Consider the following 27,959-nt stretch of genomic DNA (forward strand, 5'->3'; position numbering starts at 1 on the left):
AGTCAAGCAGGCCAGCATCCAAATCCCAGCCCAGCCATAGGCCAGCTGGGTGACCTGGGGCCTCACTTTCTTCATTTATAAAACTTCAATAGTGATTTCCACCCCCCCACCTTCCTTCCTGGGTACATCTGAAGAAGAAATGAGATGACAAGTGTGTGTGCACCTAACACAAGGACAGCAACTAGGCAACAAACGTCTTCTCTAAATCCGTCAAATTTATAGAATTAATTTCATGGTAGGAGCCGCTGACATGCACTAAGCTCTCATGACACATGCCAGGCCCTCGACTGGGACCCTCGTGACCATCTGTGAGGCAGTCACTATTATTATGCCCACTCTATATTTGTGGAAACTGAGGCCAACAGAATTCACTAACTAGGTCAACAGGCAGCACTGGCAAAACAAATACAGCCTCCAGAGTCCAAGTTTGAAACCACCACACTAACAGGGCCTGGCTGCAATGTTTGGATCAGCTGCTGGGTGCACAAGAGGCAGGATGCCCAGGGTCCCAATCCCACCTATTCTTCCCTAAAATCCTTCTGAAACCCTCAGCCCAAATACCCAGAGCACCTGACTTGATTTGGGTACATACCATATTCTGTTTCCTCTTAATGGCTAGGACTGTCTGCTCTTTCCTCTAAATTAAAAACTTCAGGAGACCCCTGGGCAGCTCAGTCAGATAAGCGTCTGCCTTCGGCTCAGGTCATGATCCTGGAGTTCTGGGATCGAGCCCCACATCCAGCTCCTTGCTCAATAGGAAGCCTGCTTCTCCCTCTAACCCTCCCCCTGCTCATGCTCCTGTTTGCTCTTTCTTTCTCTCTCTCAAGTAAACAAATAAATAAATCTTTTTTAAATTTTTAATTTAAAAAATTAAATAAATAGGGGCACTTGGGTGGCTCAGGTCATGATCTCAGCGTCCTGGGATCGAGCCCCGCATGGGGCTCTCTGCTCAGTGGAGAGCCTGCTTCCCCCTCTCTCTCTGCCTGCCTCTCTGCCTACTTGTGCTCTCTCTCTCTCTGTCAAATAAATTTTTTTTAATCTTAAAAAAAATTAAATAAAAAATAAAAACTCTTAGCACGTAGAAGCTATGTCTACACACGCCACATTTTTTCAAATCTAAAATGACCTCCACTGTAAGATACACACTATCTTATGTATCACTAACAAGGCAAAAACATGGCCAATTACAAACTGGGGCCCGTATCGCTAGTGAGATGCAGCCTGATCTCAGAGATGTTCAGTGAAAGGGAAAACGTGTATCTCAAAGCGATGAAATACAGTTGTAGCTACTTTGTAATTATTTGTACTCAGTAATTATTTCTCGGGATAGTAGAGAGAATACTGAACTAGAAATCACAAGCCTCGAGGCTGTGTCTTCCAGCTGGCTAAGGGGAGTGCTCTGTGTACCTAAGACTTAATTTTCTCATCTATAAATTGAGGGAGAGAACTCGTCCCTTCAGGGTAGTTGTGAGAACCAGAAGCATTCAAGAAAATGCTTCATACAGAGAGTGTCAATTACCATACGGTTTCACTTACTTGTGGAGCATAAGGAATAACACAGAAGACAGTAGGAGATGGAGAAGAGAAGTGAGTCGGGGGAAACTAGAGAGGGAGACGAGCCATGAGAGACTTGGACTCTGAGAAACAAACGGAGGGTTATGGGGGGCAGGATGAGCCTGGTGGTGGGTATTATAGATGGCATGGAGCACTGAGTGTGGTGCATAAACAATGAATTTTAGAACACTGAAAAAAAAATAAAATTTTTTAAAAAATTGAAACTGAAAAAAAAAAAAAGCTTCATAAACTAAAGCAGTGTCCCAACTAAAGCTGGTTGAAGATGAAAGGTGGAAGGTGGACGTCACCCATGGTTAGTTATGTCCAAGGCCAGACCCTGTGGGTGTTTGTAAGAGGCACAGCCTCTGGATAATCCAGCTCCCACCTTCTAGGAAACAACCAAGGTTCCTGCTTCTAAGATGTCCCTACCTTGGAACAAGGGTGTAACACTTGTTCCCAGGCCAGCACTGATTAAGGAATCGTAGAGTCTACACAGCAGAGACTCTCCAAGCCAGGCTTTGGGGATCTGATCCAGTCTGTGGCCTGAAACTTGCAGGCTTCCAAATAAAAGTGGGCTCAGCTTCAGGTCCCAGCCTCCCAGTGGTGAACTGGAGAAAGAGCTCTGTAAGTCTCATGGGGTCATCAAGTTAGAGGCCAACCACCAGGGTGAGCCGGGGCCTTAGGCAGCAGCTTGAACAAAAGCTTGCAGGCAGGAAAGTGATGGGCATAGCCTGGCTCGGGTCTCACCAATGGCCATACTGTGTTCCCCTGTTCATGTCTATCCCGAGGAATAAGAAATAAAACAAGCCTGAAGCAAAGGGCAGTGTTGGCCTCCAAGAAAATCTCTGCTTCCCCTCAAGCCTTCTTGTCCCTGAAATGCAAAGTGTCCCACACTCCATGGCTGTCCTCTCTCCTAACTGGCACTGGGGGTGGGTGTCTGGCTGAGTGTCAGAGGCATGGCTCCCTCCCTCCATGACTCCTTAGTGATCTCTGTTCCCCAGGCAAGTTTCCTGCATAAACCAGGGCACCTTCCCACTTACCCTGTCCCATTAGGCTTCCTTCCCCTTGCCCTGGTCTCCCCTCTCTGTTCTGCATGCTCTCCTGCCAGCTCTCTGAGAGTGGGTACTGCAGCCATGCTCTCCAGCACATCTGGACACTGGATCTGCAGCGAGGGCAGCAGAAGCATTCCATACCCTACTTCTCCCCCTCTCCCTCTAATAAGGAGTTTGAAGGCCCAGGCACTACTGACCTTGGTGCCAACTAGCCTCCTCCCGCAATCCTGGCCTTGACCCCTGGCCTGGGAGAGAAAAGGGGCTGAAGAAGCTGCCGCCAGTTTGCCCATTCAGAAAGAATCCAGCCCCATTATACCCGGACATGGGACCTGCGCCCTTCCCAGCAGATCCTGCTCCCCTTCCTTTATCTCAGGAGCAGCCCCCTGCCCTCCCTTGGGAGTGTCACTGCCCTGTTAGTGGTCTAGATGACCTCAGGGAGCCATGAACATATCCAGCTACTTGTCTCCAAAATAACGATTCCTCCTATTCTCACTCCCCAACTCACTCCAAAGGCTTCAGGAAAGACTGAGTGGAAGGACACAACTTCACACCATGTCTAAAGCAGGAAGTAGCACAACCCAAGACACACACCACAAGACCCACACCACAGATCTTCTCGGCAGGCCTCTCCTAGCTCTGTCCCTCAGCTCCCACACTCATTCAGAGTCTACAGGAGCTGCTCTCCCCTCCCCAGAGAGACCACCAGTGCCCTATCACCTGCTCTCGAAGACCCAGCATTTGGCCCAGCACCCTCCTGCCTGAGAGATGCTCCCAGCTATAAAACTCTGCTCTGAGGCAAAGAAGGAAAACAGCTCTCCACACACCCCATGCCCACACCAGCACATTACTAAGTGACAACAGCAAGGTCTAGAGATTCTCTAAGCCAGAATTTCAATTATCTGGGCTCTCCCTATTAACACCTCCTCCATCCAGGACAAGAGTCCTGGGACGTGATGGAGACAGTCCCATTCCTAGCACACAGCAGGTCCTCAGCCGGCGCACTGGCCTGAGAACCCCACAGGTTGGGCTGCTGGGCTCCAAGTGAAGGGACAAAGTCAGAAAAGAAGCCATAGGAAATGGGTAACTTTGGAGGCTCATGCTTCCAATGTGCCTGAGAGATGCCACTGAAGTCCTCCCACCTCAGCCCCAGCAGTCCCCTCCCCAGAGGGAGACGGCAGAGGGAAGGCTGGGGCACTGCAACCTCGGGTGGTTTGGCCAGTGGCTAACCAGCAAGAAGGGGACAGCTGCAAATTGCACGCTCTTTCCCTTCCCCATCTTGCAGTTAATGATTACCCAAATAAATGCTTTGGTCCCCAAGTGATTCTAACAGGCCTGGAGCTCCACAGCCTAATTACACACACACAACTGCATGGGGACATTGACACTGAACAGCTCTTTCCCATAAACCGTAAATCAAGTGCCATGATTGCCCCGCCCACTTTTGCCAGCTGAGGCTGATGAATGGGTGCTGGGGCAAAGGTGTGCCCTCGTAAGATCTGGGGCAGGACTGCAGGGGCCCCCCACCCCAGGCCTGGCTGTCCTGGCTCGGGGGCAGCATTCGGTGACAAAGACACCATACCTGTGCAGCATCCTATAGCAGCCACCCCCAAACAGACACCGCCTCCCATGGGGAAGGACAACAAAGAACAGCCCAAACATTCACAGCCACCCCCCCTCACACACACACACACACACACACACACACATGCTCCGTCCTCGGGGATGCTCAGGGGGGCCCCCCAAGGTGAGCACCATCAGCCAGCCACACTGGTATCTGCTGCCTGTATCTGCTGCTGTTTCGACGGTGCCTGCCCCACAGTCACCTCCTAAAAGCAGACAGACAACAGAGGAGGTGTGCAGAGTGAAGGAGGACCAAATACAAGCTCTTAGCCTTTTTTTCACAGTCCGATTGCTTTCCTGCCAGATCCCGGCATCCAGCATCCAGCGGGTGTGTTGGGAGTGGTGCGGACACCTGGCTCAGAGGGCTTGTGCCACCTTCCAGACCTCAGGCTGAGGCCTTCGGCAGGGCAGGAGCGACCCAGCAGATGAGCCTGCCATGGAGGGAACCTGGAAGTCCATGGCAGACCAACTCACTCGGACCGAGGAGGCTACCATGGACCCCACCTAGGCCTGGTCTCCCCTGTGGATGTCTCCAGGAGCACCTGAGTGGCAAGACAGACAGTGGACACAGTGGTGGGGTCCCAGCTCCTGGCAACAGGACCCCCTAGGTCTGCCCTGCTGGCTGTTCCCCAGTCCCCAGCAGCTCTGGCCCCAGGCTAGCAGCTGGTGTTGACGGTGCTGGCCACAAGGGGGCCTGGTGAGCCATACAGAGGGTCCAGACCCACAGCGGGGCTTCAAGTCACTCCCTGCAATACAGGTGGATAAGGAGACAGGCAATTGCCAAAGATCTATCCAAAGAGAGCTCTGGCTTTTTGCAGAGCCAGACACACCTCCAGGACACTTTCAGCTCCCCAAAGGGCAGGTGATATGCCCTAACCCCAAGGCACAGCCACATTTTCCTGAACTGGGAATTCCTTTGGCCCCATGACTGTCCAGACGGAGGAGAGGTAAACTGGAATCCCAGGAGGTGACCAGTCTAAAAGGGCCATCAGGAGGTGAAACCATGACCCTGCTCTCCCAGGCCTAAAGGACAGGACATGTCTACTGAAGAAGGAAGGTGCATTTGTGATTTTGGCTGAACCTACGAGGCTTGGGTTCACCCTTATGGCCATCCTCTCATAGCACCCTGGATCTGTTCTGCCCCAGAAGACAGGGCACCCTGGTCACAAAAGGAGCCCCCTGCCTTCTTGGGGCAGGAAAGTCATGGGATCCTAGCCACGAGGACAGTCTGACCATGCACAGAAGAGACCCCATCTCTAGCTGTGCTTGGCCGCTCTGGTCAGCTCTGTGGAATTCTGCAGATGAGTGACATAGCCTTTCTGTCCATTGCTAACCAATCTGGCCCCAAAGCTCCCTTGAAACTGCTCTTCTCAGGGTCACCAATGACCTCCATGTAGCCAAGCCCAAGAACTTTTGCCCTACCTCATCTCTCGGTACCACTACCCCCCTTCTACAGTCCCTTCCCTAGGCTTCCCAAGGGAGCTGTTCTCCTGGTTTTTGCTCAGCCCTCCTCACAGGTTTCTCCTTTTACCTCCATCTCTGCTGTCTTCCCAAGCTACCTATCTGTCTCCCTGCATTTAATACCTTCTCTAGGTTGACTCCTCACATGAATGTCTCCCTCCTGGACCCCTCCTTGGACCTCTAAATTAGCATTTTTCAAATGCATATTTGGTTTTTCCACTTTGCTGTCTCATGAATAGCTCAAACTCAGCATGTCCAAAACAGAGCCCCTGATCTTCCTCAAGAAACTTTCCAAGTCTTTCCATCTCAGAAAAAATGGGACCAAAACCCACCCATTGCTTAAGTCTCATCTAGGACAACTAGACATCTATACTCCTCCCCCACCCAGTCCAACAACACATCCTATTGTCTCAACCTTCAACATAACTCAAATCCACTCATTTCTCTCCATCACCGCTGCCAACCACCCCCAGTTTCAAGCTCCCTCCAACTTTTTGCCCAGACTAGAGCAAAAGCCCTGATCTCCCTCCTTCCACTTTTGCTGATCTACAGTCCACAGGGGCCCATGCCCACCACAGTGATCTCTCTGCAGTCCAAGGCTGAATCTGGACAGTAGCCCCAGAGCCCTGAGATGGGACAAGCTAAAACCGGAGGCTTCAGATTGGATAAGAACAGCTCCTGCCCTTGAAGCCCCATCCTGCAGAGGAGTCCAGGCCAAACCCCGGGGTCTCCCAGGAATCTCGCCCAGGTGACCAGGGTGATAGTCTTCATGGGGCTGAGGATGTAAGTCCCCCACCCCCTCCCTGTCCCTCACAACAGCTGATAGGCAATTCCCAGAAGAGACCATCTGGGTCTCGGTGCAGAATGTCCCCCACACTCATGCATCAAGGAGATTCAGAGATTATCAGTGAGCTGGAAGACCCTGCCGGGGTGTTTGCACACCCAGTGATACTGAGTTTTAAACATGTGTTCCTGTTTACTCTCCCTGCCAGAGCTTTGCTGGCTGCCCTGTAGCCAGGCAACGCTATCTGACCTGGGGGACCGAGAGGGGGACTTTCCATGCCAGTCAGGTCACCTGGGGAGGGTTATCTAAGCACAGCATAATGAAGCTCCTGTCTTCCCTCCCACACCTTCCCTCCCTCACCCTGAAACAATCCTGGGCTCACCGGCCACAGAGCAGACCACTCTGATGGGAAGAAGTAGGTTAAATGGGAGGAAGAGGACAGTGTGTGGTTGGAGGCAGGCAATGGCAGCTCCTTTCACAAAAACACTGGACAACCCCAAGTCAGGGCTGGGTGATACGCACATATGTCACTTTTTTGCCCTCAACGGAGGGATAATACTTCCACCTAGATGGGGGGTCAGCAAGTTGCTGACCTAAGGCAAGAGAATCAAGGTCACATCTCAGCTCCAGACTGACTGTGTGAATGTTGTGTGCCTTTCTTTTCTCTGTGGAAAAGCTTTGGGACAAACGACATGCCTACCCTTCAAAACCCATGGTCGGGAGAGGACATCTGAAATTATATCATTGGTCCCAGGCTTACAAAGCAATGCAATCAGGCAGATAAAGAATCAGCCACAGAAACACGGAAGCCCATAAGAGGAAGATGTAGTGTGCCCGGGGGCGGGGGTGGGGGTGTGTGTGCAGGGGAGGGGGACTTCTAGGGTTTCCTCAGGAATGGGTAAAAATCCTCCAACCGACAGACGAGGAACTCAAGTCTAACAAAGCCTAACATCTCCCACTGAACCATGGAGGGCGCCTGACCTTGACATAGGCTGAATAATGTCCCCGTCCAAAAGATGCTCTTGTCAGAATCTATGAATATGTGATGTCACAAGGCAGCAAAGGGGAAATAGGTTGCAGCTGGGATTAAGTTTGCTCAATCAGCGGACCCTGAGACATGAAGAGATCCTAGACTATACAGGTGTGTCCAATTTAATCAAGAGTCCTTATAACTAGGAAGCCAAAGAGAGAGAAGCAGAGAGACAGCAATGGTGGAAGGACTTGGCCAATGTCACTGCCTTTGAAGACAAAGAAGCAGAGCCCTGTCAACACCTTGATTTTAGCCAGTGAGACTTCTCACCGCCAACATTTTGACAATAAATCTGTGTTGTCTTAAGCCACCCAATTTGTGGTATTTGTTTCAGCAGCTGTAGGAAACTAGTACAGACCTCCTGACAGTAACGGTCCGATAAGACTTGGGTCCGATAAGACTTGACCGAAGGAAGGAGCTCTGACACTCTAGCACCATGCCTCTGACTGGGTAACCTCTCTCCGCTCCCCAAATCTGAACTGCTCTGTGCCACATAGTCAGTCTGGAGTGAACTTCTATCTTGTTATTTTGATACCTGCTTGGAACCTCTTTGCTGACCTCCAAGAAACCAGGTGTGAACTTCTGACTTTCACTGGGCCTGGGACTCGTGTAGCAAGAAGAAAGGCTGTCCAAACAGGTGGCAGAGAACCAGTCATGCAAAGAAGCCTGTCCATGGCAACTCAGGCTGGTCCGACGACCTGAGATGCTGCCAGCCCTTAGACTCTGGGTCCCTGCATCAGCCTTGCTGTCTGGGTGACAAGGCCCAACCCTGACATTTACTAGACCCTCCTAGCATTAGAAGACCCACCTTCCTGCTCCCCAGATTGGACTGTGGTTCTTTTTTTTTTTTTTCTTGGACTATGGTTCTTAACCTACTTTCTGCTTCACTATTTTGGTGCCTGAAGGATTGACTGGGGCAAACACCAAGATCCATTACCTCATGGGTAAGTGACAGAGACAGCATCATGTCAGGATTTCCTGCCTTTGTGAGCTTACCCAGGCTGTCCTTATCTCTATGCCCAAGCAGGGACCACTGGCCTCCTTAGTGGAGGTCATGTCCCATCTTGGGTCACTCTCAGAGGTAGTTTCTGGGCTTCTGCCTCCCTGTAGGCATCACACCCTCAAAGAGGAGCAATCATATCTTCCCACTTCCACAAGGGTCACCAAACATGAGGAGACATAAATAAGTCACAGCTCCTGCCTCCTGTCTTGCATGGCCTAACTCTCCAACCCACAGAAGGACTTCCCCAAACTCCATCTGGACAGGGAGTCACAGGGAGATCCAGCTGGACTCCCAGAATCATCCTGAGCCCCACCGCATCTCTGGGGTAAGATGCAATTCAGGTCTCCTCTGAGCCCGGGCCACCCACCAGGACCAGCCCATGGGAAGGGAGAGCTCTAGAAACAGCAGCAGGACTTCTGGCAGAGGTCAGCCGCCAGGGAGGATACAAGGAAAATAGTCACTGGAGAGAACATGTCCCTCCCAATGATACTCAAATGAATCTTTTAACATCATGTTGGTCAAAAGAAGCCTAGGCGAGGGCAAACTGGGGCTAGGCCACCAGCTGGTGATCCTGGATGAGGCAACCCAGCCCTTCCACCTTCCCTCTCCCTCCTCCCACTTCTCGTCTCCTGCCCTCTCTTTGCCTCTTCTTCCCCCCCACTTCCTCTTTCCTTTCTCCTTAGTCCCCCTCTTTTCCTCTTCTACAACAGATGACACCACCTGACCATCCACCCCCCACTCCTGGCTTTCCTTGCCAACCAGCCATCGTATTAACATCTGACATTTCAGAAACTTCTCTATCTTGCAGACCAATCAAATCAGCTCAGCCTACCTCATTTGCTAACAAACACAATTCACCCCTGAAACAGTCGTGATTTCCACATATAACCAAGCCAGAGGGTCCAGAGGCTCCCTCCATGAAGGAGACCCTGCTAACCCAGCCTCCTGCTAAGGGCACAACAGTTCCCTTCCAAAGGACTGTGTCACACCCACTGAGAGGCCGAGTTCACAGAGGACACCACTCTCCTCCAAGGAGCTAACCACTCTGTTACAAAATTGAAATAATTTAGCAAAATAATAATAATAAGGTCTCTGCCCTCAAAGTTATGCCGTTTTTTTCCTAGTCTTTTACCTCATCTTTAAAGGACTTTTCTGGAAATTAGTATCTTTTACAGAGAGGAAACCTTTAACTAAACTTCAGCAATTCCTTCTGAGCTACTTGATTTTTTTTTTTCCTCACTGGTTAAACGCAAGTAAAATCAAATTTAACTCTTTTTATTACAAAGGAGCACAAAGAGTGAGATTCCAAGTATTCACACCACTATCTGTGTGGATGATGCCAAGATGTCTGGACACTTAGCAAACGGTAAGGAGGAATATGTCTGGATGGCAGAAGTACTATTAGGGCTTTCTTCCTACTTCCTTTGTACTTTACAATTGCTCAAATTTTTTATAGTGAACACATATCATTTTATTAAAAATAGTTTGGTTTTCGCTGCTTGTCATTTACTTGCAGAAAGCTCTTACAGAAATCCTCCAAGAAAATGCGGGGTTTTGTCTGTCCAGTGCCACCGTCGCAAGGCTGGATTGATCCCTGCATGTTCGTCATCACCTGTTATGAGCATTATTAAGCACTGACCACTCAGTATTTATAAAGCACCTACTCTGGGCCCCTAATGTACCAGGCCCCATGGCAGCAAGAACACACTCTTTCCCCTCAGGACAGAGCTGGGGCCGCCCTGAGCCAATCTCTCCCCGCCCTGCCCCCAGAACACCCACCCCCATCACACTTGAATGACCTCCAACCACACATGGGCGAGCAGGTGGTGGCAGAGCTGTAGATACGTCCTCACAGAGAGTGGCTGGGGATGGGGTCCTACCAGATGCCATGAGCCGCCTTCCTCGCCCGCTCGCATGCCTGTGTGCCCTCACAAGCTCCTATCGGGAGATCCCGAGGAGGGCAACCCACACCCAATCGTAGGCTAAATGGCAGCCCCGCAGAAGATATGCTGGCATGCAGGAACCTGTGACTGTCATCTTATTTGGAAACAAAGGTCTTTGCAGGGGTAATTAACTTAAGGATCTCAAGATGAAATCACCCTAGACTACCCAGGTGGGCCCTGAATCGAATGGCAAGTGTCCCTATAAAAGACTCGCAGAGCGCAGACAGCCACGGAGAAGAGAAGGCCACATGAAGACAGGCCCCAAGCCGAGGGAACGCCTGGAACTACCCAACACTAGAAGAAGCATGGCTCCCCCACCCCTCGTGCCCCTGGAGGGAGCACAGCCCTACCAGCACCTTGAGGGCAGACTTCTGGCCTCCAGCACCGCAGAAGAGTCCGTTTCTATTGTTTCCCACCACCAAGCTTGTCAGACGTTGCTACAGCAGCCCCAAGTGAGGGCCTGAAACTCCAGCTCCACCCTCTGTGAGGAGCAGAGAATGTTCCAGGGGTCCAGCAGGGGAAGACAAAAGGAAGGGGCACATGGGAGGTACCTACTTGGACTCATAACTGTGTAGGTAGTATCTCTTCAGGAACAAAAAAGAACCCACCATCCAGTGCCACCCCCCAGCATCAGACACACTGGGCTGCAGTGTCAGGTGAAGGACACACAGGCATGCGAGCGGGCGAGGAAGGCGGCTCATGGCATCTGGTAGGACCCCATCCCCAGCCACTCTCTGTGAGGACGTATCTACAGCAGCTACAAGAAGGAGATTACCAATGAAACCTCCCACAAGCATTTAGCTCACTGCCCACAATAATAACCACTAGTATCCATACATGCCAACATATATAACATGCACACGGGTGCTATGAAGCCCTCGCTCACCCACTTCCTTCTGTAATCCTCCCAGCAACCCTGGGAGCCCCTGGGGCAGCTCAGTCTACAACTGAGGGAACTGAAGTTCATAGATCACCAAACTGCACAGTGTTACACAGTTCCTAAATTCCAGGCCCAGGGCTCTGTCCTGAACATTCGTCACAGGAGTCAGGACCCAAAATAAGCAGGGATGTCACAGAGGCAGGCTCTAAGTTGGGGGCAGGACAGCTGGTCAAGCCCTCAAAGGTGGCATGGGTAGGGCTGGAGCAGGGAAGGGAGAGACCCCAAGGAGATTCTAGAATGCCAGCTGCATTAGCAGGGCACGAGACCTGTCCAGAAGTAGAGGGTCATTTTAATATTAGCCGCAGGCAAAAGGAATTAAGGAGGACACTCCCAAAAGGGACAGACAGATCATGAAAGGCATTCCAAACCCAACCCTGGGCTCTCCAAGGCCCTGAACTGCCCAGGTCTACACTTAGTCCAATCCCAAAATCCTTTATGCAGATGTTGGCCTTGCAGGGTCTTGGTGCCACTATGAGAACATGATCCAGAGGGATGCTCCCTCCCTGAAGGCCCCTCCCCCAGAGGCAGGACCCTTGGTTTGGGCCTTTTTCCAATACCCTCATGGTTGCCCACATGTCAGGCAGGGATTGGCGTCTGAGACACAGGGTTCAGGTGGGACCAATCATACAAAATGCAATTTCAGTTTCATCCATCAGACCTGGAGAGGCACCTCAACCATGGGCACCAAGCAGGGCAAGAAATGAGGAGAAACTACACTAACAACAGAAAAATTGGTAGATTTCCTTCTAGACTTTTTCTCTAAGCATTGCTATCCTATGGAGAAATCATAACGACTAACATCTCTGCAGCACATGCTACAGGCCCCTGTTCTAAGTGATCAACACAGATCATCTCAATCAGCCTCCGTTACAACCACACGAAGCACGTTCTCTTATGTCTCTATCCTACCAGTGACGAAACTGAGGCACAGAGAAGTTACACGGTGAGGAAGTGTTAAAACCGAAAGCCCAGGCAGACAGGCTCCTGAAACTGTGTTCTTAACTATGACTCAATACTGTTTCACATTTTTTGAGAAAAAACACCAAAGGGGTCCAAGTCCAGGTCAAAGGAATGGGATCAGCCTCCACAGTGGGGGAGACCACGTGGCCTGGCAGAAGGAAGGGCAGAATGGGCTGGAGAATCAAAAAGGGGAAGAAGGCTCCCGAAGAAAGCATTCTGGAAGCCTAGCCATTCCCCACACACATGGGAGAGAAGAAACAAGGCCCAAGTGGTCCACGTGGCTAGGCCAAGGCCTGTGGCTTAGGCTTCAGTTGGCAACGTCTAGTAAGTAGGGCTCCAGACAGCTTAGAAACTAAGGATCCCAAGGCTACATGGGAGCAGACCAGGGACTCTCCTCTGTGCTGGTGGATCCCAGTTCCCTGGAGAGAAGCCCTGACTACATGTTTCTCAAGGGTAAAAACCACATCTTCATTGTCAAAATTATCATCACTATGAGGAGCACCCAGCTGGCTCAGTCAGCAAAGTCCATGACTCTTGATCTCAGGGCTGAGGGTTTGAGCCCCATGTCGGGTGTAGAGATTACTTAAAAACAAAATATTCTTAAAATTATCGTCTATTATTACAACTAATTATTAACCACCTACTATGCATTAGGGACTCTGCTAGCTACTTCCTGGGTTACCTCATTACTCCTCACACCCCCTCCTCCAGGTCAGGCAGCTGCTGTCCCTGTACTACAGGTGAAGAAATTAGGGGTCAGAGAGATCAAGTAATGTGCTTAGATGATTCACACCCAGGACTGTGGAGTAGAGCTTAAGAGAGCACAGTCTCCAGAGTCACGCAGACAGACTTGAGCCCAAATCCGGGCTCCACACTCACCAGCTGGGGGACCTTGAGCAAATAATTTAACCCCTTCTGACAATCTCAGTCAGAGCTGCCAGAAGTGAGCCGTCTCAAATGTCAACTCCAAATGACTGGCGGTGGGGGCCTGCAGTGCTTTGGTGGCGAGAGTTCTCAGACCACATCTGAAGTCAAGGGAGGGAGCGCTGTGATCCATTATTGACCTCCGCCATGGGACAGGAGGGTGGAATCACATCCGGGCCATCCCCACCTAGAGGAACACTGTGGCTCACAGAAATACCCACACGAACTCACTTCTATGGCCAGGGCACTTCTGACTAAAGCACCAACGCTACTCACAGCCTTTGCAGTGACCAGATAGCTACATGGGAATAAATGGACCTGGATTCCTCTGCATATGCAACTCTGCATTCCTCTGCCATATGCAACTAAATCGAAGTAGATCGTAGACCCACAGCTAAAACTATAAAGCCTCTAGATAAAAACATGGAAGGAATCCTTGTGATTTGGAGTGAGCACGGACCTCTTAGGACAGAGAAGGCAATAGATGTAAAATGAAAAATCAGACATCAACCAAACTAAAGCTTCTGCTCATCAAAGGCATCATTAAGAAAAGGATGAATTAGGGGCCCTGGGTGGCTCAGTCATTAAGCGTCTGCCTTCGGCTCAGGTCATGATACAGGGTCCTGGGATCAAGGCCCACATCAGGCTCCCTGCTTAGCGGGGAGCCTGCTTCTCCCTCTCCCACTCCCCCTGCTTGTGTTCCCTCTCTTGCTGTGTCTCTGTCAAATAAATAAATAAAATCTTAAAAAAAAAAAAAAAAGGAATGAATTTGTATCCAGACAATGTAAAGGAGGCCTACAAGAAGATGCTATTTTAAAGAGGAAGAAGGGGCAAAAGAACTACAAAATGGTCAACAAGCATGTAAGGAACTGCTCAACATCATTAGTCATCAGAAAAATGCCAGTGAAAACCACCATGAAATGCCCCTCCAGGCCCACTCAAGCGGCTAAAAGGACACAGACTGACAAGGGCAAGTGTTGGCAAGGCTGTGGAGCCATCAACCTTCTCACACCATTGCAGGCAGCAGTGGGAAACGGTACAGCCATGCGGCGATCGGCAGTTTCATATAAAGTTAAAATTCACCTACCCATTGACCCAGAAGTTTCACTCTAGATATTTACCTAGGTGAAATGAAATCACATCTCCAAAAGACAAAAACATCAACACAAAACAAATCAGACTGTTCCCAGTATTTGGCTAGTCATTACAGCCAAAACTGGAAATAACCCAAATGTCCCTCAACAGGAGAATGAACCAATTGCTGTGTATTCACCCACTGGCAACAGAGAGGCACAAGCTACTAACCCACTCAACAGCATGGGCAAATCCCACACACGTTATGCCAAGCTGGACACAAAGGAATACATACTACATGACTCCTTACAAATTAAATTCTAGAACAGGCAAAGCAAATTAAGCGTGGAAAAAAAACACAGAGCACTAGCAGTTTCTGTGGCAGGGGCAGTGCAGGTGGGGGTGAAGTTGATTAGAAAAGGACACAGTGGAACATTCTGGGGAGACAGAAATGTCCTACACCTGAATCAGAGTAGGGTCACATGAATGAAGCCATTAATGAAGGCATACAGTTAAGACTCATGCATGTGAATGTAACTACATTTTTTAAAAAGCAGTTACACCTGAGGTGATCTGCAAGAAATGTAAGCTAGTTGGCCTGGAAGCATGAACAAAATCAGGGAAGACACACACATGTGCAGATATGCAAGCATGAGGGGCAGCTTCATGCAGGGGTGCACACGTAGACATCGCCATGTTCTTAAAGCCTCCCAGATGCACCCCCACAGACCCAGATCCAGGCTAGGCCTCCCTCATGTCTGCACTGTCCTCGAGCTCCTGGGGAGTAGCTCCTAAGGGGATGACATCTGGACAGGAGACATAAATGAGGGTCTTCGTGAAGACCAGAGACGGCCCTCCCAAGGCCCACAGAGTATCACCAAGAGAACCTGTGCAGTGGTGGTAACGCGGGAACAAATATTTTTCCTCACTTTCATGTAACCCTCCAGGGCTTTCTTGAAGAGGGGGAACCAAACCTTCCTGCTATGTCCTTGAGCCCTTTCTGCCCCAAGAAGGCCCCCAACATCCTTCTCACAAATGCCTCCTCACCTCATCCACACAGAATTGGTAGATCTCAGAGGGGCTGACATAATCTCTACTCAACCTTGACGGAAGGGGGCAGCCTCCCTTCCCAGAACCAACAGAAGAGACGAGGCTGGAACTAGCAACAAACTGGAGAGCTGGCATCAGGCCTGAGGATAAGCTACAAGCTGGAAAGGAAAGTCCAACCCCGCCCCCAGGGGAAGAGAGGCTGATGGGCAACTGGTGAGCCTGGGAGGGTGGGAGGAGGAGACCAGCACAGCTTGGCCCAAAGGGAATGAAGAGGGTGCAGAGAACAAGCTCCTCAGACTCCATTTTCTTCCCTAGCATCTGGAGACTTATATACCTGCTTGACCTATCCCTGAGGGTTTCAAGGGCATTAGTGAGTCATGGAGAGCAGAGTACCAAAGGGACAATGAAGGAACAAGACTTACTGCTCATCCCCACAGCAAGAACCCCAGGCCCCATTACCTTCCTCTGGAAAGAAATCTGAGAGGGATTGCCCTCAGACTCTCACAAAGGGGGATGGGGAAGCTGCCCAGGGGAGCTGCCCTCAGGCTCTCACAAAGGGAGATTGAGAAGGTCCCAGAGGAGCTGCCCTCAGACTCTCACAAAGCAGGATAGAGAAGGTCCAAGAGGGAGCTGCCCTCAGACTCACACAAGAGAAGATGGAGTAGACTGAGCAAGGGTCGCCTCCCAACTGACCAAGCCACCACAGGCCTGGTGGGGATCCAGAGACAAATATGACAGTCCAGGTCAAGGTCAGAACAGGTCCAAGCACTGTCACCTTCAACAAAATGCCCTGCACACTCACTGTGAGCTAGGAGAGAATCAGGAGGGTCAACCACAACCCCTTTACTTCAGAAGGCCCGGAAAGATTGTCTCCGGTCAGTCCCAGGGGTTAGCCCACCCCTGCGCTTGCCATCAGGGCCTTTCTGCCCACCCCACCCTGCCTCCCCAGGAAGCCATCCTCACTCCCCTCCACCCCACTGAGAAGCCACATGACACATTTGAGCTTGTCACATGCTGAGCCATATGGTTTCTTCTGCTCAGTTAAGGCCACCTGCAGACAGCAGGCTCTTTGAGGGGTGAGGACTATGGCCTCAGTTCGACCCCACAGAGCCCAGTGCAATGCCAGGCACACACAGGCAGCCCTTTCTAAATGCCTACTGATCCATCTGGGTATGAAAACCAGATCATAAAAAATGCGGACCTAGAAACAATCCACAGCATTCCCAGGGAGACAGTCCCAAACCCCTTTCCCAGCCCACCCTGCACCATCCACAGTGTGAGTTCTGGCTGGAACTGGGCTCTCCTTCAGCCCATCTGCTTAGCATCTCTTTGGTTGCTTTTTCTCAGTTTCATATTAGAAAAAAAAAAAAATCCCCCTGAACAACACAAACAGCAGAGAGCGGGGGAGGAGAAGCAAAGACCAGTAGCAGCATCAGGTGCTCAGTAGGGGCAGAAGCCCGGGTTGAGGAGTTCTCAGGGGGTCTGCAGGCTCCCTCTGCTCCTGCAGTCCCTTTCTGGTAGGAGAAGCAACCAGAGGAGGGGCTGTCCTGGCTGTGAGAGGTGGGATGGGAGGAGCACTTTACCAAAACTGGTTGGGTTTAAGAATTTAACTTACTGTATTGACCGAAGGGGGAGCACCACTATCTTCAGGAGGACCTTAGGTGAGTCTAATTTCCCATCCAATCTATCTATAAAAGAAATTACTCATCCCTCCCTGATATTCTATGACTCCCAAGCTAATCCACCCAAGGGGGAGGCCTGCCAGTGCTGCCCCAAGCCTGCACTGCCCCCACTGCCCAGATGCTGGAGGTACAGCAGGGCCATGCTGCAGAACCCCCAAGGCCAGAGACCCTGGAGAGAGGCTAGCTTCTACCCTGGATGTCTCAGACATCAGTGTGCACTAATAACCTGGGGAGCTCGGGAGCTTGGCAAAGCAGAGGCCTGAGCCCGACATCACCCGTGGAAGCCCAGGTCCACGCAGGTAGAAACTCCCCTACGACAGATGAGGAAAGGGGGAGTTTTAGTCTGCATCTTATCACAAGGCTGGGGGCTTAATTCAGAAAAGTATTACCTGGAGACAGAGGGTCTGTCTGCCAGGATATGAGATTCAAGCAAAACCAGAGAAGTAGAAGACCAGTCACAGGTTCCTCCCACCCGGATGTCCCAGACAGTCCGCGTGCCAAAAACATCCACCAGCAGAGAACGGGAGAGTCGCTGCCCTTGAGGAGCTCAGTGCAGGGTGGTGTCGAATGGCCAGCAACAGGGCTTGGGAAGTACAATCACAAAAGGGACGCTCCCTCTGTGATGAGCAGGCTGGCAGGAGGACTGTGGTTTTAACTGTATGAGTCAGTATGCTTTGCCAAAGGACAAAAAAATAGGCTAGCCACAGACAGCCTCTTAACCATGGCCACAGGTTAAGTCTTTGCCACAGAACAAGCCCACATAACAGTCATCAAGAGACCCCTAAGTCCAGGTACACCCACACCCACACACACTGACCCCCAACCCCAACCACAGAAGGGTCCCAACCCCAGTGTGAGCCTCCAGGGTGACCTGTCATATCTTCCTCTGAGTCCTCAGCTCTGACCTTGGCCTTGAGGCTTTGGACAGGAAAGCCACCCCGATAGGTTAGCGCTCTGCTCGGAGCCTGCCTGGAGTTCCAGTAAGGCCAGCCTTACCCCCAACAACCTGTCAGGCCCTGTACTGGCCAGAACAGAGTAGGCTTGGGCACCCAAGGCGAGTCATAAATGTTTTGAATGAATCACTATACTAACTAACAATCTCTTACTTATGCTCCGGATTCCTGATCAGCACCCCTCCCTCTTGTATCCATGCACCCTCGTGGCTCCCTTCTTCCAACATTTCCACTCACTCCTCAGCCCACCCCTGTCTGCTGTCCACATCTCCCTCCCCAGAACTGTCCCAAGTCACGGCCCGGCCACACGTGCTCCCCCATATTTGGGCCTCTCTGTCCCGCTGACACAGCTGTCCATCCTTCCTTCGTGGAACACTCCTCCCACCCAGTCTCCAGCTTTCTCCACATTAACTTTTGCTGGGAGAGTCCCCCAGGGTGCCACCCCAGGAATCTCTCCTCTTCTCACTCCACACTCTCCCTGGAGCACTTACTGGCCCCGGCCCAGCCCTCCGCCCCAAGTTTTAATGTCCCCCTTAGAAGAAAGGCTCCAGATTACTGCCTCCAGTCCAGACCCTCTTCTGAGTCTGGCCCCCAAACTAAGCATTTGTGTCTCAAACATGGGCAATGCAGCACTTACACCTTCAGCCCTCATCCTCCCTCAGGGGTCCCCCATCTCAGAGAGCAGCTTCACCATTTACCAGTTGTTCCAAACCCGAGGTCACTCTTGCCTCCTCTCTCTCCCCACATCCTCCTATCTCATTAATCTACCTCCTGGGAAATCAGAGATCTGACCACTTCCAAACAACCCCACAGAACCCTCAGAGTCAGGCCACCATCGTCTCCTCCCCACCCCTGCACCAGACTCCCTCAGTGCCCTCCCAACACCTCCCCCACTTCCCTCTGCTTCTCCTACAAACTCTCCACCCAAGAGCCGGGGTGATTTTCCAAAAGTCCCATCCTCTGGCTACTGCTCAGACAAAAATCTACAATGACATCAATGTCCTTAGTCAGGATAAAGCCCAAAATCTTTAACAAAACTTCTAAGGGTCTAGGTGGAAGGGATGGGCAGAGTGGGTGAAGGGGAGTAGGAGGCACGGGCTTCCAGTTCTGGAATGACTAAGTCATGGGGATGAAAGGCCCAGTGTCAGGAATACAGTCAGTGGTGCTATGACAGCATTGTGTGGGGACAGATGGGAGCCACACTTGTGGTGAGCAGAGCCTAATGTGCACACTTGTCGGATCACTATGTTGTACACCAGAAACTCATGCAACATTGTGTCAACTATACTTCCACATAAAAAATGTCCTCAGATTAAATTTTTTAAAAATAAAAAATAAAAGAAAACTTCTACGGGTCTTCCTCTTTGTCCCTAACTGTGGGTGCTCTGGCCCTTCCGGTTTCCCGTTCTGCCCACGCAGCCACCTCTCTCCTGCTCCAGGGAGGCTCACGGAGCCTGCAGCGCACATCTGTGTACCCATCTCGAGATTCTGCACTTCTGAGGCGCTCCCACATGATGCGGGCCTTGCTGGTCCCTTGGCCTCGCATGGAGCAGCAAGCATCTAGAACAGTCTCCTCCACCCTGACAGCACCTTTGCCAAACAAAGTCCTACTCAACTCCCAGGGCTCAGCTTCCACGTCATTTCCTAAGAAGTCCTGCCTGACCCTCTCCAAGGTTCGGCTCGATTCACACACACACACACACACACATACACACACGCATGCACACCCCTTAAATAGCCCCTGAGCTAGGCTCCACTTCTCCTTTGGAACGTTCATCACACCTAACTGTCCATCCTTCATCTTCAAATTAGTTTTTCAACTTTCACCTCCCCTTCCCCAACTAGATGACAAGCTCCAGAAGGGCAGGGACCATGATGCCTTGTTCACTGGGCCTGGCACACGGCAAGCACCTGTGGTAGAAAGCTGTTTGGTCTTGTCCGCCCTGCCTCCATCCCCCCATCTTCTTCTAATGACCCTTCAATGTTCCTTTGAAAAATCACCCCTCTCCCACTCTCGGTTCTCTGAGCTTAGATAGCAGGTCGTGAGACCCAGGTCTGGCCAATCAGAGCCCCCACCCCTCTGGCCACAGTGATTGCTTCACAACTGGACAGGTGACCTACACCAGGCCCTCCAGCTTCCTCCCTGGGACTTTTGCTAGAAGTACCATAGGGAAGAGACTCTTCTTTCCACTGAAGTTACTCAGCAGGTAGGAGCTACTGTCACCATCTTGCCACCACGGAGACAGAGCTTAAAAAGAACAAAACCAACACAGAAGACAGATGGAATGAGGCAAATCTCATAGATGCAGTCATGCCTAGAGTCCATATTTGCCATCACAAAGCAATAAATTCTGTTTTATGTGTAAGCCAAAGTGAGTTATGTTTCCATCACTTGTAACCAAGAGTCCTGACTAATACAACATTCAAGCAAGTACTGGGTGTTGAATGAATTAAATGAGCATGTGAGTAAGGGAAGTCTGCCAAGAGAACTCAGTGACTCTTCCTCAGAAACTTCCAGGTTTCTTCCTGCAAACTTCCGCCACCCAGAAGCACAGTGACAAGCATCTGACAACCAACTTTGAAGACCAAGGGGCTGAAACTGAGAATGGTGACGTGTTTGTCAGCGTCACCCTGGGCAAACAAAGCCCCCAGCACTTGGCTCGGATGCCTGCACTGGGATTAGGCTAATGGAGGTGCTCTGCCTTTCAGTGCCCATGGGTACCCCACCAGGAAGAAGGCAGAGCTGTCTGCAGTCAGCCCTGTACCCCACCAACTCCTGAACTCCTAATCCAACCAGGGCAGGCTCTGGCTGTCATTCTATGACATTCCCCCTTGATGCATATCACACAGCTCTCCGCGTGGTGGGCATTCAGTATGGGGTGATAACGGAAAGGAGGCTTTTATCTACTTCCTTTAGGGGGGGTCATTTTCCAACAGATCAGGTTAGGGGAGCAGGGATACAACAAAGACCAAGAGGAGAGAGAGGCGTAATTATTTCCCTGTGAGTCATCTCACAGCAAAGCTCTAGGACAAAGATGGAAGGTGGACTAGTTGTCCCCTCAGATGACTCAGGAAGCAAATCCTCGGACTTGTTCAGAGCTAGTCCTCACCTGCCCAACTGTGAGAAGGAGGGAGGGTGGGAAGGACCATCATGCACTGCTGCTTAGGTGGGAATACTGGCTGAGCCAAAGTCCTCCCTGTGACCATCCTGTCAGGGGGACTGAGAGCTGAAGGGAGACGGGCATGGTGTAGGGAGGGTACAACGCCTCAGCTCCTCTCCAGGAATGAGCAGTCAGGGCTGGGGTTCTGGGAGGTGGTCTCCCAGGAAGGAGACTTGTGAATAAAGTACTAATAGGAAAGAATTATTGACCCCCAGAAGCTCCAGAGCCACTCTCCCACAGGGACTGGGGTGACAGGGCCACCCCAGGAGGGCCAGTCAGAGGCAGGTAGACCACCATGCAAGTGCCACCCAAGTCCTAGGAAGGGGCCACCCCACAGACCCACCTTCCATAGCCCCGCCACCAGGCAGCCCTCCTGGGCAGTAGCCCCCTAAGACACCAGGCTGCAATTCCTTCTAGGCCTTTTGGCTAAGATCAAGTGAAGACACCAGGCTGCACTCATTCCTGCCTGGACCCCACAGCTCCCCAAGGCCTCCTTCAGCCCCTGACACCCCCAAGTCTCAGTCATAGTTCCCCCCGCCTTGGTGAGCTCAGGTGGACACTGCCTCCTGAGGTTGTCAGGGCACTCCATGGCACCCACTGGACGGCATCAGCTGGGCCTGGACCAAAGGGACAGCTACTTCCCTCCCCACTTACCAACTCTAACTAAGCCTCTTACCTTCATGGTGGGAGGTGCCGTGAGAGGAGGGGACAGCGGCCGGTCTGGGAAGGTCACATCCGAGCTGTTGGCCAGCTCCTGCTTCCTGTGAAGAGGCCACAGAACACAGAAGAGCTGAGTGAGGGCCCGCCTGAGCCATTCCCTCTCTCTGCCAACAGGAGCCGGGCATGGGGACCCGGTCTAATACACACCGTGCAAAACTAGACTTGGGTGCATTCTCTACTGGAATGCGGTAAACTTTGTTTTGTTTTGTTTTGTTTTAAAACCTAACACAGGGGGCGCCTGGGTGGCTCAGTGGGTTAAAGCCTCTGCCTTCGGCTCAGGTCATGGTCCCAGGGTCCTGGGATCGAGCCCCGCATCGGGCTCTCTGCTCATTTATTTATTTGAGAGAGAGAGAGAGCACACATGCGTGCACACGTGTGAGCAGGGGGAGGGGGCAAGGAAGAGGGAGAGAGAATCTCAAGCAGACTCCCTGCTGAGTGCAGAGCCAGACCTGGGGCTCAATCTCACAACCCTGAGATCATGACCCGAGCGGAAATCAAGAGTAGGAGGATTAACCGACTGAGCCCCCTGGGGCTATTCCCTGTGCGGTCCCTGCACCAGCCACATCAGCATCACCTGGGAACCCGTGAGAAATGCAAATTCTCAGGTGCACACCAAGGTCTCCAGCAATGGGGCCTGGGAATCTGGGTTTACAATCCCTCTGATGTACGCTGCAGTTTTAGAACTGCCGTTCTAAAGACATATAAGACCCACAACACCTACACGCCTCAGACACATGGACAAACACTGAAAGGCATCAAAATAAACGTAGCCGTTTTGCCGCAATGACATAGTAGAAAATAATTAGGCCCTGAAACTGTAGCAGTTACTGTTTATCTTCAAGTATTTTCATTTGCCAAAATTACAGTGGTTAATAAAACGCAGCTATACATTTGATAGATGTATTCAAAATACATTTGAATTCAGGACCAAAGAAAGAGAGACAGAACAGGATATAAATGTCCCCTTTGCCCCTATGACTGTGTGCACACACGCGTACATACACACACACACACACACACACACACACACACACCATGGCCAGAGAGCTGACCTTGGGAGGATGGGGCTGCCTGCTGTGTGAGCTGCAGGTAGAACTTATTTTAGTCCATGTGGGCTAGGACCATGGAGAAGCAGCTCAACAGAATCGTGTCACCATGACAACATGACAGCAACAAGTTCACTGCTCTCACATACTCCCCACTTTCCATCTGGCCCTTGCTGGTGACCAAGGAGCGCTAGTTTCCAGTCCAGTCACCAGGCAGGATGTTGGCAGGGAGATAAGGCTCTGGAGCACTGGTTACACAACAAGGCCAGCTGGACAGTACCTGGGGGAGCCCCAGACAAGGCACTCTGGAGTCCTGGACGTGCCCTGGCTGTCTCCTGGGACAGCAGGGAGAGGCTAGGGTAACAGTGTTAAGAGCCCAAGACCAGGCTAAGCCACCAAGGCTTCCAACTTTGCAACTGTTTCCTTTTCCAGAGCCCCAACCTGAAGCAGAGTCAGTCTGATACCTGGGTCCCACCTTGATGTCCAAAGGACCCCCACTGCCACCTCAAGGGAATGCTTCTGTACTTTCCAGCCCACATCTTGCCAACAGGGAGGACAGCCTCAACCCCAGGCTTCCTTCATGAGAGAAACCCACCCTCCCTACAGAGCCCCACCCTCTGCATTTCCAGAAGAAGCCCTTGCACGAGAGACAGGCACCACCCCAGGATGGGTTTACAACCCCTTAGCCCACAGGGCAGCCCAACCTGAAAGAAAACCAGGCCAGGTGGTGCCAGGCCTATCTATCCCGACATGACTCTCGCCTAGCCCTGCAGCAGGCCATGCCTCATTGTCCTCTAGGCAACCAGGTAAGGAGGCTGCATGAACATCTGACTTTGTACAGGATCCATATGACCCCCATTAACCTCAACCTGCCTTTCTGATCAGACCCCCTTTCTGATCCTCCATCTTTTTCTTCATGTCTTTCTGGACCTAGGTCCCACTCTGAGGGTGTGGGTGGAGGAGAAGGAAGGTGCCCCCCTCCAGATTCAGACTATTACTGGCACAAGAACCAGCAGAGCCACGACTCAGCACGTGTAGATGCGCACACGCTCACACGCAAAGGAATGAACGAGCCTCCTTCTACCTTTTAGTCAGAAGCCACCAATTCCCCTTCCATTTCTGGCCTTGGGCCAGTGCGGGGTCCAGCCCAGCTGCTCTGGCCCCCACCTGCCCGTGGACCCCACTGAGCTGGATCCTGGCACAGGCTTGCCCTCTCCAGCCACAACGCCATCTCCCACGCAGCTACAGCTCCTCCTCAAAGCGCCCAGCCCCTGAAGAGCCAAGATGGGGGAAAGGAGGGGAGGAAGGATAAGCAGGGACCAGGGCACCAGCCTCAGGTCCCCTGAGGTGAGGATGGATGAGGGCAGCCCCTCACCCCCCAGGGGCTGGGAGCCAAGAAGGAAGAAGCATGCAGGGAGGGGACAGGAGGCATGCCCCCTGCCCAAAGTCTACAGGAGGAGGCTGTGGCACACTCGCCTGACTGCAGTCCTGGCTCTCCAGGGACACCAGTCCTAGAGGAGGGCAATGTTGCCAGGTTTTTACCATCCCTGGTCTAGGGACACTCATTTACAGAGTCATGCTGTCTGCTTCTCCCCCACCCCATAAGGTGCAAGATGTCCACTCCCATGGGCCCAAAGCAGATGTGGTCATTACCCAAGGCCCCTGAGTCTCAGGCAAAGGGCCACTGCATTAAACCCCTCCTGGGCTCACCCCACTTCCCTGCACCAGCCTGTTTTCCCTGGAGGCTGGCATAAGCTCCTGGGACCACTCTCCAGGGAGCAGTGAGGACAATTCAGTGAAGGCATGAGGTGTTTTCCAGCCAGAAGGATTCCCTCAATGGTGTCTGGAGCCTGGAAGGTGCCAGCAGGAATAAGCACCAGTAGCTAGCAGCTTCGTGCCTGTTCTAGGGCTCTGTCCAAGACTCTGGATGGGATGCCAGCATGGACAGAAGGCAAGACTGTGGCCTTCAAGGAGAGCAGAACTCAGAGTACACAGAGGCCCTTGGTCACAAACCTACCCCACCCTGGTATAGCGATGGCTTCGAATGGCACCTGTGGGAGGGGACGGGACACACTGCTCCAACCCCATTCTCACCTCCTAGACGCCAAAGCTGCCTGTTACGAGTTGAACTTGTGTCCCCCCAAAATATATGCTGAGGTCCTAACCTCCAGGACCCGTGAATGTCCTTATTAGGAGATGCGACAAGAGGTCATTAGGATGGTTCCCTAATTCAACTGGACTGGTGTCCCTAGGAGAGGCGAAGGCAGCCATGTGAAGCTGCAGACACACAGGGAGAACGCCAGGTGACAACAGAGGCAGAGACAAAAGTGGCGCCAAGGGTGACCAGCCCCCACTGGGGATTTCAAGACTCGAGGAAGGCGTCTACCCCAGAGCCTTCAGAAGGAGCAGGTCCTGCTCACACCTTGGTCTTGGACTTCTAGCCTCTAGAACAGAGACAACAAACGTCTAGTTGTTTTGAGGCAGTGTCCTTACTATTATTTGTAACAACTTTCTTATGAACCACAGTGATCTTGACATGGTCACAGAACTGAGTCTGAAACTGCCTTTCCGACCAAGCCAGCCAAATGCTCACACACAGCTTCTAAGATGTGGGGTCCCAGACCCACACAGGGACCCACAGGAGGAGGGAAAAAGGGGAATGAAGAAAAGGCAGAAGAGGGAGGAGAAAGCTCATACACTGGGCTCGGAGAAAGGTGGCAAACGCAGACACAAGTGGTCAGGGGCCTCCTCCAGCCTCTGGGGGCCGTGGGGGTGCCTCCCACTCAGCATCTCTCTGCCCCAGAACCACGAGGCACTGAGGTTCTCTGCTCTGGGATTCCTTCCCTGGAAGCATGGACAAACCTGGGGCAGCTGGGAGTGGGTCTAGCTGCCTTTAGCCAAATGCAGGTCTCAAGAGGAAATGATCAAGGAGCCTGTGGTGGAAGCTGAGAAAGTCAGATGGGACTGTTCATCCCCCCAGGTGAGGGCCCTACTTACAGCACTCAGGCCTTCTAGCTCCTTCCGTCCAGACTCAGATTGGGACCCTAGACCCAGACGCTCTGAGGTCATCTCCCCACCACTTCTATGAAAGTGCCCCACACTAGGGATCAAGAGACTCCCGGGTTCCAGCCTGCCTCTACCTGCTACCCCACTGTGAGCCCTTGGGCAAGTAACCTCACCTCTCTGTGTCCCACTTCCTTCATCTGCCAAGATTGAGGCAATGATGTTCTGAGGAATTAAATGTAATGGCTATGAAATAAAACATAAGGTCCTACACAAATACAGATCATTATTACTATTATCATCTTTATTTACTGTAACCCCTAAAATGATGATCTAATGTCCAAGTGGAGAGCGAGAAGCAAGGAAGGGTCCAGCACTGTTTAATGTCTTTGAAAACATTTCTGGCATTTCAAAAGAGCACCCGTTCTAGTCCCAGCAATCCATTCTCAGGATCATAATGATCAGTTAATAATCAAAAGGAAAAATACCCACCTCTCAGCAGATGGCTCTGGGGCCAGCTTGAAGGCCTCCTTCTGGCAGAAAGTTCTCCCAAACCGACAAACTCCCTCTGTCTCCATCTCTCACCCCACTGGGTCCCCAGCCCACCTACCCATTTCTGGCTCTACTTTCTCTGGCTTCCAAAGAGCCACGCTAGAGGAATACAGACCGCTGGCCTCTTTACAGAGCTTCCCAGGAAAACCAAACCAAAAGGAATGAAACATACCATTCACAACAGCCAAAGGTGGAAATGACCCAGAAATGAACAGAGAAAGACAAAATGTGGTCTAGCCACAGGATGGAATAGTATTCAGCCATAAAACGGAACAAAGTACTGACAGGCTACAGTGTGAATGCACTTCGAAAACATGATGCTACAGGAAAGAAGCCAGACAGAAAAGGCCCCATACGGTGTGATCTTATTCACAGGAAATGCCCAGAACAGGCAAATCCAGAGACAGAAAGTAGATTGGTGGTTGCCAGGGGCTGGTGGAGAGTGGGGAGGAATAGGGAGTGGTGGCTAATAGATTCAGGGGTTCTTTCTGAGGGGATAAAAATATTCTGGAACTACACAGGTGATGGAGGCACAACTGTGTGAAAATACGAACCAGCACTGAATTATACACTTTAAAGGGTGAATTTTATGGTGTGTAAATTATAACTCAGTTGTTAAAAAGGAGGAAGAGAGAAGGGGCTGAAAGGGCTCTATATCTGTCATTTCTGCAGCTTATTTTCTGCACTGGCTGCCTTCTGGTGCCTCCAGGGCCCTGGGCTGCGTGCAAGTTCTGGCTTTGAGACTATGGTTCAGACACCAACGAGGGCTCCCTTACTACCCGCACCTGCAAGGTCCTTCATCTCCACTCCCAGCACTCAGAAGTACCTGCATTGTCATTTACTTGGAGCAATCGTCTGAGTCCTAACTTTTCCTATTTCCCCATCCTATATAGCTAACTAGAACATAAACGATAGGGATAACATAAAAAGCCTATGGGAAATTAGCACAAGAAGCAGACACGCTAAAAAGAAAGAAGAATTAGTAGCCAGAATTAGCTTGAGGCCTGACAAGCTGAACCTCAAAATCTTTCTGCTTTCTCTGCTTTCTCATCTGCAGAATGGGCAGGTTAACTCCCAACACATATTCCCTGAGCAGGACTCAGAAAATTGGGCTCAACTCCTCGATGACTAGTGTCTTAGATGGCTTTTATGGTGGCAAAGAATTATGTGGTCCCTGGGTAAGGCAGGCCAGGGGGAGGGACGAGCAGAGGGGGAAGGCAGGGTACAGGTCCATGTCCAGGGAAGTCTGCCTTGTTGTCTACAGAGACCCCAGGCCCTGTGGCACAATCACGTAGCCCTCACCCTAGCAGCCAGCCATCCTGGGGCACGCCTGCGGCTGGAAACATATTCGAGTTCTATCCAGGCTTGGCAGGACATCCTGGCAGCAGGCTGGATGGAGGAGAGGGCCGGGCAAGTGGGCGGCACGTACAGTGGATCAAAAGCACTG

The 27,959-nt window shown here is 51.5% G+C and overlaps 1 protein-coding gene across 7 annotated transcripts in view; it reads right to left on the reverse strand.

Moving 5' to 3' along the window:
* The window catches only part of RAP1GAP2 (RAP1 GTPase activating protein 2), a 227,838-nt gene that overhangs the window by 77,054 nt on the left and 122,825 nt on the right, over positions 1-27,959 (reverse strand). For all 7 annotated transcript variants that reach the window (XM_032846746.1, XM_032846741.1, XM_032846742.1 and 4 more), the window contains one exon: positions 21,868-21,952. In XM_032846746.1, coding sequence (XP_032702637.1) covers positions 21,868-21,952 — 85 coding nt within the window. The remainder of the gene's footprint in view (positions 1-21,867; positions 21,953-27,959) is intronic.

Source organism: Lontra canadensis, unplaced genomic scaffold (genome assembly GCF_010015895.1).
Source record: "Lontra canadensis isolate GAN:19392208 unplaced genomic scaffold, GSC_riverotter_1.0 scaffold180, whole genome shotgun sequence".
In the NCBI taxonomy this organism is placed as follows: domain Eukaryota; kingdom Metazoa; phylum Chordata; class Mammalia; order Carnivora; family Mustelidae; genus Lontra; species Lontra canadensis.